This window comes from Euprymna scolopes, chromosome 12, assembly GCF_053919585.1.
Source record: "Euprymna scolopes isolate OS-2025 chromosome 12, ASM5391958v1, whole genome shotgun sequence".
Lineage (NCBI taxonomy): Eukaryota > Metazoa > Mollusca > Cephalopoda > Sepiida > Sepiolidae > Euprymna > Euprymna scolopes.
Genome location: NC_136493.1, coordinates 34244029 through 34256352, shown reverse-complemented (window position 1 = coordinate 34256352; position 12324 = coordinate 34244029). Strand labels below are relative to the sequence as shown.

The 12324-nt window shown below is 33.1% G+C and overlaps 1 protein-coding gene across 1 annotated transcript in view; it reads left to right on the top strand.

The window, feature by feature from the left end:
* Nucleotides 1-12324, top strand: part of LOC145291246 (synaptotagmin-7-like) — a 398599-nt gene that overhangs the window by 93491 nt on the left and 292784 nt on the right. Inside the window, exon 2 of the mRNA XM_080136853.1 lies at nt 5863-6032. Within this exon, the coding sequence (XP_079992979.1) occupies nt 5863-6032 (170 nt within the window). The remainder of the gene's footprint in view (nt 1-5862; nt 6033-12324) is intronic.

Here is a 12324-nt window from a genome sequence, read left to right as displayed (position 1 = left end):
GACTATTCAAAAGTTCAATGAATAATGGATTTTTATTTTAGGTAGGAACTCTTTAGAAGTTGGAGTTAAAAAACTGAATTGTATAATTGTTCATAATTTGGTTAACACGCAGATTTTTTCTTTTTCTTTTTCTATATACTGTCAAATTCTTACTTTCTCTCTTTCCCTATTTAACTAGATCTCATTATTCTTTCCTTTTCCTTCTAGTTCTTATTCTCTTTATTATAACCATTTCTTTCTTTTTTCTTTTCCTTTCCATATCATATGTATATATATATGTATATGTATGTATATGTATATGTGTGTATATATATATATATATATATATATATATGTATATGTATATATATGTATGTGTGTATATGTGTATATGTGTGTGTATATATGTATATATATATTTTCTCTCTTCTTTTTCTCTCTATTTTGTTTTCTCTATATTTTCTTTCTCTATTTCTGTCTCTATTCCTTTTTTTCTCTTCTCAATCACTCTCTCCCCATTGTAATTTTTTAACTTTATTTAAATTGCCTCTCCCTTTTTACTTTTTTATTTAATTAAAGTCCTGTGTTTTTAAGTTTTTTAACCCCAACTTCTAAAGAGTTCCTACCTAAAATAAAAATCCATTATTCATTGAACTTTTGAATAGTCAAGTCGCTGCCTGATGATATCTGTTGTTTGATTGAAACAAGTGGCTATTTGTAGCAGCGGGATGTGAGCATGTTTATATAACAATAAACCAGTATTATCAGCTCTTTTTATTGAGCACTATCTAACAACCTCGTTGAATTCATTAGTCCATTACTTTTGAATATAAAAAAAAAACCGAGTATATATATATATATATATATATATATGTGTGTGTGTGTGTGTGTTTAGTGAAATGCGTTGCGAAACACTTTAGCAGGAGTTACACATATTTCTTATTCAGAAAGGAAACACAGAGGTGAAAGTACTTAATTCGCGCAGTTTCTAAAAGTACTTTCCTTCTTATCAAAGGGAAGGAATTAGCAAAACGCATAAAGAAAGGTGCTATATATATATATATATATATATATATATATATATATATATATATATATATATTGTTTATAAACAAAGCGGTTACAGTAGTGTAAAAGTGGTGGACGGATGTTTGTTTAAATAGACATTTGGCCAAATTATTTACGGGCGCCGCTCCCGTGGGTCGATCGGTCGTACTGCTTACTGTCAACGCGATGGTTCTAGGTTCAATCCTCGGCTTGGGAGAGGTGCTAGTCTAGCGGCACTGATGAGTTGTGATATAACGAAACAGGACTGTATGTCAATGACTACAAATATATATATATATATATATATATATATATATATATATATATATATATATATATATATGGGTTAATCTAAATAATTGAAACACAATGTTTTAGTCAATGTAACCTCCGACCTTCTTCAGATGTATCTTGTCGAAATCTGCACAGAATTTCAAACGGACTCTTTATTTAATCCACAAAGTTAACAAGCTCTTCTTCCGCCAGTCATGACTCGCTATTGTATTTTTAGTGTTGCCTGCACTGAGGATTAAACCTTCAACCTTCAGAAGAGTGTAAACTTTACAACTGAAATTTACCACATACACATCCACTGTGCTACGGGTCTGTTCAGATTCTCCAGTTTGATAAAACGATTTTCGAGTTCAACAAGATACACTTGAAGCAAGGCTGAACTTACATCAACCGAAACTTTGTGAAAATAGCATTAAAGATAAAAACAGTAATCTGAAGAATCCGATTAATTTGAAGAATCAATGCTCATCTCCAAAAATTTTGAAACATAATTGTTGAAATAGTTAAATATTTTTTTATACCTGATAAGATGTGTGAGGTGTATCTGTAAAAAAAAAAAAAAAAAAAAACGGAACTGTCGTGACAGTTTATTTCAATTCTATGCAACAAGCTACATGGTTTTCCCTTTCAAAGTTTAAGCATTCTTGTAGTGCAGATTTTCTGCATGGAAAAATCATTGGTCATCGTTGTTGTCTCCCTTTGTATTCAGATGAAAGGAGTTCTGTTATTTGTGTCAACTTTTTTAGTGATCTCCCTTGTTTTCTGTTGTGGATTATTGACTGGAAAACAAAGATGGAGGTTTTGACAAACGTACTTATGTCTATGATTAGAGTTAAGTGAGGTGTAAACTAGCAATCATTACCATCAGCATCAGGAAATGTAGTGCTTTCAGCTAACTTTGCTTTGAATTAATATAAAAAGTTTTTTCTTTCTCTTTGTGTTAGTTTATTAGAGTGATCTCCCTTGCTTGTTGAGTATTATTGACTGAAAAACAAAGCCGGAGGTTTTAATAAACACCCGTGCGCTTTGATTGGAGTTATGTGAAATGTAAACTAGCAATCATCATCATTATCATCATTTGGAAATGATGTGAAAATGTGTAATGTGAATCCTCTGAGGTCATCAGATCTAAACCTTAATCTGGAATAGGGAGATATATGCAGAAGAGGGGACTTCATTGGCATGCTCATGTTTAAAGAATGGATGAGAGTTCTTATGTTAGTAGATGAAGAACAGTTGAGGTAGCAGGATCAGTTGGTAAAAGAATGCCAAGGAAAACAAGGCAGCAAGTGATAAGAATGAACTTCAGAGCAAGAGGGATAAGGAAAGACCTGGTTAAAGTGGAAATTAATTTCTAAAACGATCGAACACAAAACGAACGTTAAATCAGATATAACGGTGATAAACTGTTTTGTGCATTTCATCAACGTTTTTCGAACGTTTTTCTTGACCAAAATACATGCTGTACAACAAAGATATTCAAACACTAATTCCTTTTAAAGTAGCAATACACTAAATATATACGTAAATTTATCGACCGTTTAGACTTTTTATTTGAATGGTTGTATAGATATAGAGACAAAGTGTACTGTTTTACATGAAAGCCTATAATTCTGTTGACAGAACACTGCTTTTACAAGGCTCAGCTTTTGATAATATTGTTGTTTTTTTATTCTGTGGGCAGCCATCTTTGTTTTATGTTGCATTTGGCCGGTATTGAATTTAGTAGTCAGTGCTTAACTGTCTGACCAGTCAAGCTATAAGCAAATAAACTGAAAATAACACTAGAAAGCCGGTTTATAAGTAGCCTCAAATGTTTCATTATGCTTAGATGGACGAGTCTATTCTTTACATCTTAACTATTGGAGTCCTTTATGTTGGTAAGTGTCAATTTGATTCTATTGTCGGATTTTAATAAGCACAATAATCTATAATATAAATCTCACCTGTCTGTTTAAATGTATGCATGGATGCCTAAAACCTTCGACAGAAGCGACGGATTTTCACGGGATTGGTATCGCTTTGAAGATCGATCCTTCAGACGATAAATATCGAAAAATTGGCTAAAAACATTGATTCCTTCACTCTTAACTTGGCACTTTTCTACAAGGAGGGGTCGCTTTTTTCGCCAATGTTTTCGAAAGTCATCTCCTCTTTTCGATTGACTAGCCTTAATTTAAACCTTCGCCACTTCCGGTTTGGCGATGGACGCAATAGCAAAGACGGCAGGGTTTTTTTTGAGGGGGGGGCACATTCTTTTCCTCCTTTATGGTACGGTTTCGAGCCTGCCTGCCTACTACCACTTTTTTTTTTTTTTTTTTTTTTTTTTTTTTTGCTCAACACCCACCTCCAAATACCCGGGCAACGCCGGACACCCAAGCTAGTAAAATATAAGGTTCAGATTTTGTTCTTTTTGTTTTACGGCGTATCAACTTTTTTTTGGGGGGGGGGTTATTTAATGCTGAATTCAGTCATTTTGGTAAAAGTTTTACACTTGAAATTCTTCATATCTTTAATATTTATTTATGATGTTTGGTTTGATTGTTTTGTTTTACAGCATATCAACGCTTTTCAGGTCACTTATGCTAAATCTGGTCACTTGGTAAAAAACCTCAATGTTTCAAGTTCTTTATAGCTTCAAATATTTATTCCTGGTGTTTGGTTTGGTTGTTTTGTTTTACCGCATATCAAACCTTTTCAGATTATTTAACGCTAAATCTAGTCATTGGTATAAAGTTTTTATGCTTCAAGTTCTTTACATCTTTAAATATTTATTTATGGTGTTTGGTTTGGTTTGATTGGGGTTTTTTATAAATGAAAATCGATGTTTTTGTATTTGGTTTTGCAGAACATGATTGAGTTTTGCATGGAGCATATATATTTTAATTGTAAAAGTCTGAGACAGAATTTTTCAGATCATATTGGTAAAGAAAATGATTACAAAAAGGAGAAAGAGCATGTTAGAGAATACGATCACATTATCGACGTGGATGACGTTCTAGAGCACATTACAGACATGCATAATGATATGGCTGTAATGAGAAGTCACGCCAGGTGGGAAAATGAGGAAATAAATATAGCTGTGGCAAAAAAAAAGGAGTCGAGTTATTATTTGTCCTATGTTCCTTGTGACATACTCTGCTACAACGTGTTAGGTTTACGTGTGTAAACGTGTGTAATGGTACATTATCACTCCTCAATCTATAATTATAGAAGGTATCTCTTTTAATAAACATGTTCCATGCAATATTCATTACCATATATTGCTGTTGGAGGTTTTGGAAAAGAGTCTGATTTCAACTCCTAACAATCTTGCTAATCCAAGTTGGATGCAGATTCTTTGATTCTTCAAATAATCAAAAGAAGTAATCGGAATCTGAAGTATATTTTATAAGTATAAGATGTCGGAATCGGAGTTAAGTATATTTTAATTATAGGAGTCTGAGACCGAATTTTTCAAATCATATGGGTCCGAGTAGAAACTTTATGTCTTCCAACATCTTTTAGTAATGCTACCTCAATTAACAGCACTAAACAAGATATATGAATTCTTGTTTTGGAGTTTAGCCAAACCAATAAATAAATAAAAAAACACAAGGAAGATAAAGTATAATATAGTTAATAACGTCATTGATGAAAAAGATCGTTATTTTTCATCACTTTGCTTATGCAAGGTTTGAGAACTTTAAATAAACACTTGGATAAATATGCATCTCACAAAAAAAATAAAATGTTAGCTCCAGGAAGGAGCCACTAGATCTCTGAAAACTAGCTGAGGTAAAATTATATATAAAGAAAAAAATATTTGGATTTGGATTCTTTTCAATCGATGTAAACTTCTTCAGGTGTATTTTGTCAAACTCAGGAATCTGCACAGGATTTTGAATAGGACCAACAGGGGTAGCATGCACTTGTTCCGAGTATTTTTCAATTTATCTAGATTCATCGATCATTATTAAAATAAATTTTACCATCAGTAGTAACATTCTAAAATGTTTGTAAAGTTATTAAAATAATTAACCAATAAAATAAATATACACTTTATTACAAAAAAAAAACGAAAGAAAGAAATATTACATAAATTGTTCAAAACCAATTACATTAATCTATCTCTGACGATGAATCCAGAAAGATTGGAAAGTACTCGGACTTATGACAAATATGGCGATTACATCAGCTAGTTCCTGCCAGAAGTCAGGGCTGTTATTCGGAAGTTGGAAAGGATCAAAAACAGAATTAATAGACAAAATCGTGTATTTTATTTAATGAAATATGCTTAAGAGAAAAAATGCTGCCTATATATATATATATACATACATATATATATATATATATATATATATATATATATATATATATATATATATATATATATATACATACATCAAAAACAATCTATGTAGATCAATCAGCGTTTCGGTGTTAATGCATTATTTCACACAGATATATAAAATCAAATTAAAGCAACGATTATATACATATCATTTTCATTTTGCCTCGAATGTGTTTTCTTACCCATTTTTCTTCCAATTTATTTCACAGATTGGCCACACCACAAGTTATTAGAAAAAACTCTCTACTTGCAAGTGATAGATTATGACCGGTTCAGTCGAGATGATCCGATTGGAGAAATTACCCTTCCATTAAACGAGGTGGATCTTACACAAAAAAAAAGCAACTGGAGATTCCTTGAGCCATGTAAAGAGAGTAGGGTAAGTGGATACCTGTTTTTTCCCCTTTTTTTCTTCTTCTTTTAATTCTTTTAAATTCTCCTATTATATTTGGTTCACTTTCGTTTCACTTATTTTATTCTTTAGTCCTCACATTCCAGAAGCGAGTGATGTTTCTGTTTTCTGGGTCAGAATCTATTGCATCTAACACTTATCGTTGGAAAGTTTTTGATCTTGGATTGGTATTTTTTTAGCTCCTTGCATCAAGTGGGTCCGTGCCTTGTCCGGAGCGATTTCCATTAAAAAACGGACTTTGGTTTCCAATTTTAAAAGTTGAATTTATGAATTAAAAAATAAAAGCAAAAAACAATGGGGATTTTTTAGCTGCATCTCAACTTTTCTGTAATTTAATTTTAGTTTCAAGCAAGAAAACTTTACGCGCCAGTTATAGCATGTCTCTGCGTTTTAAAAAAGATTATCCAAAAATCGATATAAATGGCGAAGTTTTTGGTGGTAGTCTAGAGGAACAAACTGTGAATGATACAAGTTTCTAAGGACAAACGTGGGTTATTCCCCTTGGTTAGACACAGTAAAGAGAGGTTTGAGTTCATCACAACTGGATGTGGCTCCTAAAATAATGAAGTTCTGGTTTTTACAGAGATTCGTAACTTACTGTCATTTTATGTCATTTTCAATCATGAATATTTTTCTTGCCAATTACAGAGTGTTTCCACATTTTAAAAAGACTAGCTGGTATGATAGTATTTAGTCCTCTGCCACTGCGGGAACTGTGACACAAGGGTCAGAAAATGGGATTGAAAAAGTTAGTGCTCCAGAGGAGCAGCTCACTACCTCTTGTGCAGTCCCATCAGTATTCCGGAGAGGGCACATTAGGTGATTAGCAATAAATTAACTCATTCTCAAAGAGAGAAAGCAAAGCCTAGGAGGGTGGACCTCCTAGAACTGCACAGAACCAGCATTACATCGCAATCAACAGGGAACAGGTCAACTGTTGATTTTGTGGCTGATGGCTAAAAAGACACCTATATGGTGACTTTTAGATTGGTTCATGTGGTAGTTGCTTCAGTGTTTTTTATCTGCAGATCTTTTGCTGATAATTGATCGGTGAAGTGATCAGTTGAACAAATGTTTGTGATGATTTTAAAAGACTTAGTTTCAACCAATCAAATTGGGTTTAGCAATGTCAAACGTTTTGTGTGTTCAAAATAATATATTTTTTAATGAAACTCGATCCAGACAAGGCATGATGCCACTTGATATAAAGATCTAACAAAGAAAGAAATACATGGGGATAGGACTGTCTTATCACATCATATAACTATTTTTTTTAAAGTGGAAATTGATCCAGACAAGGCATGATGCCACTTCATACAAAGAGCCTAAAAAAAAAAATACTACTTTAAGGTATAAAAAAAAGCCTACGATCAACATTAGATGAATAGAGTCTAATCAAGAAATCAGCAATTCTTCGTCCGAAATATCATTCATGGAATGCGAGGACTAAAAACAAAATAAAAGAAGTAAGAGTTGCGAGGCTGCCAAAAGTAAAGCCAGAATTCACTTTCTACTGTCCTTGTGTCAGACAAACAGCACAAACACAATGTGTTTTTATAGATATAACATGAGAAAGTCTTACAATTTTGAATTAAATCATCCCAATTGTTTAAGATTACATGTTTGACTTTTATCACACTTGAATTGTCTTTAAAAACCTGGGTTCTTGAATTTGCACGTTTCGCTTTTTTTAAATACTTTTAAGAATGAATGTCTTCCTTAATCAAGCAAATGTCACATGAGATGTGTGAAGAGATGGGATTACCATCAATGTATTACCAAGGTGAAAGGTGTGAAGTGTACTAGATGTTTATGGACAAGGTCAACATTAACCAAGAACAGCTTCTACCACTCAATACCAACTGTAGAACAATGGTAAACCACTTCAAACTGACCAATAAGCACAGCAAACTCATCTTCAGGAGGCATTCTTTTGGACTTCAAGTAATAGAATTTACTTTCCCAATTCAGTTGTAGGTGATGCTCGACTGAGCTCCAATCTATATCCCTTCCCTGTAAAACGTTCACAATAAATACTTATCAAGCTAAAACAATCGCCAACAACTTTCCTTGCTCCTAATCTGTGCCTAAAACGAAAATCCCTTGAGCAGAATTTCTTTCCTAATACTGTCCGTCTGTGTAATGCAATACGGTTTCTCTGTTACCTGACTGACTATAACATGGTCGTCTTCAAGTCTAATGTGAATAAATGCCTATTGAGTCGTCTATTTAGATAATCTAGCTCAATCCAAGTTTCACCGTAACTGATATTGTCTCACCATCTACCTAATACTTAACCATTATACTTAAGTGGCCTCTGGGCCTTCATAAGTGGTGGCCCTCCAAGTAATAAAAAAAAAATGCAAAAGATACAAATGGTTTTAAAAGCAAACTAGACAATATTGGTCCAGTAGGCAATACCATGTTTGATCCATGCATGTATTTACTGAAACTATAAGAAGACCAGGCATACAGCGAGAGTTACAGACTGTACAAACTTTTTTTTTCCTGAAGAAGAGGTATCAAGGTATCAAGAAAATATATTTTATCTCTTTTTATCTATATAATTATAAAACTCAAATGACCTTGTAATGATGTATGTAACCCAATTTCCGGTTTACGACATCCGGTTGCGCATGCACACAGGACATGCGCTCTGAAATATTAACGTTATTAATTCGGAATTATTATTTAACATGGGAAGAGTGGGGTTTAAAATAACTTAAACGTAATACAGAAATGAATGATGTAAAAAAAAAAAAAGCAGATATATCAAAATTTGAATTTAACTATAATAAGTAGTATGGTATATGTTCAGTGCACATTTACCTATAAGTATGGCCAACCACTTATAATTCAGTAACTGTAATTCTTTCTTTTCAAAAATAATCAATTATAGTAAACAGAATGACTCATAGAAATCTATCTATATTCTTTTTTCATTTTAATATACTTTCATAGAAATATTTCTGTTATGTAAAAAAAAAACTATTTTCTTTACGGCACGAGTGTCATCCTCATACATGAATTCCATAGCTAATATAACATACTGACCCAACGGGTCACGGGTAGTCTAGTATTCTTCAAAACTCTGGTTTTAAGATTTTTTTTCACTTCTGGAGAGATTTTTTTTCTTTCCATCAGGAAGAGATCATTTTCAATGTTATAGAATTCGATACATTAAGAAGAGTATTTCCTGTTACAAAGTTAGACTCAAACTTATATTTTTTTTTAATTTCCGGAGAACCAACAGTGGAAGATATTAAAATACTTTGAAAAGTGGAATATTCTCGAATTGAAGAATTCGAATGGAAACCGTGAAAAATACCATTTTCAAAATTTTAAAACTATCACTACAAAAAATGTTGACCGCAAATTCATGTTTTACATTATATGATAGCGGCGTAATTAAAGTGAACTTTTAGTCAAAATATAGATTTAATATATTCAGCTTTTTACAGAATAATAACCATGCTATCTTTTAGATAGGATTTTCAAGTTATGTCTGATTTTTACACTATCGTTTTGTTTATTGTGGGTGAAAATACAAAATAGTTTCAAAACGCCCTTCTCTCCGTATTAAGAATAGGTTTCTAAATTAATAAAAAAAAAAACGTAATTTCAGCACGGTCCGTATTCTGCATAAATATGAAGCATTGTTTTTGCTGTAGGTGTAATGTTCCATTACCGGGGAATGCCGGGAAGTGTCATGAAAGAAGCATCCATTTATCTATCCAAGAATGTTTCCGGTAGAGATATTCTGAATGTTATATCAAAGAGATTTTAGAATTATTTTCATTTTTCTTGTTCCTCATTTTTTTTGCCCTCTATATTTTCCCACTTTTACTTGTTCCTCTTTTTTTTTTCATAATGCAAGAAAGAAATAAGAAAACGATTTTTTATTTTGTAAATTTCTCTCTGATCTGTTTCTCTTAATCAAGTGTCAAAACTAATACTCTCAATCGTAGCCATAAATATTTTAGTTTTTAATTTATTCATTAAGTTCTTTACCGTTCGCTTTTTTTTTATTATTCGCTTTTAAATTTACTGGTTTCTAGCAGAAGAGTTCCAATGAAAAACGTAATGTTCAGCATTTTCAAAATTAAGAAACTATCACTACAAAATACGTTGCTTTTCAACACTCCATCGGATCCCAAATCATAGTTTACATTATTTAATACAGACATAATTTTCGTTTTGCTTTCAATTAAAAAAAATCACTTAAAATCGCAAAGTTAAAATTACGAAATTATCACTGCAAAAAGTGTTGCACTTCAAGCCATGCTCCAAAATGTTGACACCGTAGAGAATAACTTACAAAACTAATGTCTGCCTAGGCTGTATTTGCTGAGAAGAGCAAAAGGTATGAGTTTCACAGAAACTTGTTGAACACTGGGCAATATCTGGTGGACTCACAAAATCCAAGATGACACATCAACATTACAAAACCAACAGAACAATCTGCCAAACATTTGGGACAAGATTGTCTTACAAATCAGATAGAATCAGAAAATAAATCCGCTATGAAAATAGACCAAAAGAGTCTCCAAAAATCCACTAAGACCTTTCATTGCAAACAAAAAGAAAAAAAATTGGAAGAATAGAGGAACCAACAGCTTGACAAGTATTTTACAGGATTATATAGGACTATACCCTTATAGAAGGCTCTATAGATCGGCTAAAAATAATTAAAAAAAAGAATCGATCCACTATGATCATGGGAGAATTATAATGGCTGCCCAAGATCAAGGCTTGATGACTGATGCTTTAAAGAAAATATGTAGTCTACGCAATAACAACAAGTGCAGGTTCTGCCAAACAGAAGTAGAGAGTGTGAGCCACCTGACATCCAGTTATAAGATTCTGCTGGGGCAAGGCAACTATACAATGCGACACGATTGATTGTGTAAATATCTCCACATAACCATATGTAAAACATTGAATGTCAAATGCAGCAGCAAGTCCTGGGAACATGTTTACCAGAAAGAACAGTTGGAAATAAGTTATACGCCATCCACTATGACTATGCAATTTCTACAGTTACATACCTAGAAAACGTAGCTATTAAACCTGACATAATGATATGGGACAAGAAGGAGAAAGAAGGGATCTTAATAAAAGTTAATGTCCCCAATGATGTTGGATTAAACAAGGCTGGGAGCGAAAAGATAACAAAATACTAAATTCTTATGTACGACATGTAAAGAAACTGAAATCTAAAGAAGATTTCGGTACTTGTGCATTTAACGAACCAGACATAACTCAGCATTTGCTCGACTTTGTCCGGCGCATGACGTCAACAGCCGAATAAAACCGAGCGTTGGCGATAAAATAAAAACAACGCTACAACAAAATAACTGTACAATGAAATTGTAAAATGTAGAAACATAAAAAAATTAGATAAGTAAAAAGCAAAAACCTACCGTTCATTTATGTTTTTTTTTTCTAATTATTATTGTTTGAAATTGTTTTCTGTTTTCAAAATAAATACATATAAAACAAGTTTTTTTGTTAACTTTTTTTTTTGTCTGAACTGTTTTTTTTTTTCAATTTTTAACGTAAAAAAGGGGGGGGCAGGAACAAGGATTATTTGTACATTTTTTTCGCCAGAAACAAGGATTTGTAGAAAAGTAACTTATCTTGCCTTTGATAATATTTGTTATATATTTGTTTTTTGACAACTTTTTCGAATCTATGTGTACAGTAATACAAACCTCTTTTTATTTATTAGTGGAAGGAGGGTTTCGGCCTTCCTATTTGGTACAGTGACCAAGAAACCCTCCTTTTCGGCAGGGTCGTATCCACCGAAGACCCAGACCACCGGTGTCACAAGTCTGCCGGCGATTAAAAACGGACTCGTCGATTCCTACCGTATGGCCTGGGCCTCCAATCTGCCAGGGATTCCTAAGAAAATAGTCCCTGCATATATCACGCAAGAAAATTTTCCAATCCACAATTGTGTGGCGAGAACGTAACCCACATTCGCGATGGAGATTTTTTGTAGATGCCATCTCGAACGCCCATAAGTATATTATTTTTATTATACACACGATGGTTAGTCGGGATTTTGAGAAGAAGGTCCCTATCCTAATGGAGGTCCATCGACGACATGTTACACTTCTACACCTCCAACCGTAACCGTCGGAAAGGCTTGTTCTCTTTGCAAGTACACAATCCTGGCCAAAATGTAAATAAACACCTTTTCTCTTCTGCCAACAATTTCCGTTGCTGGCAAAAGTTTAGTGCAGCCTCTGGGGTC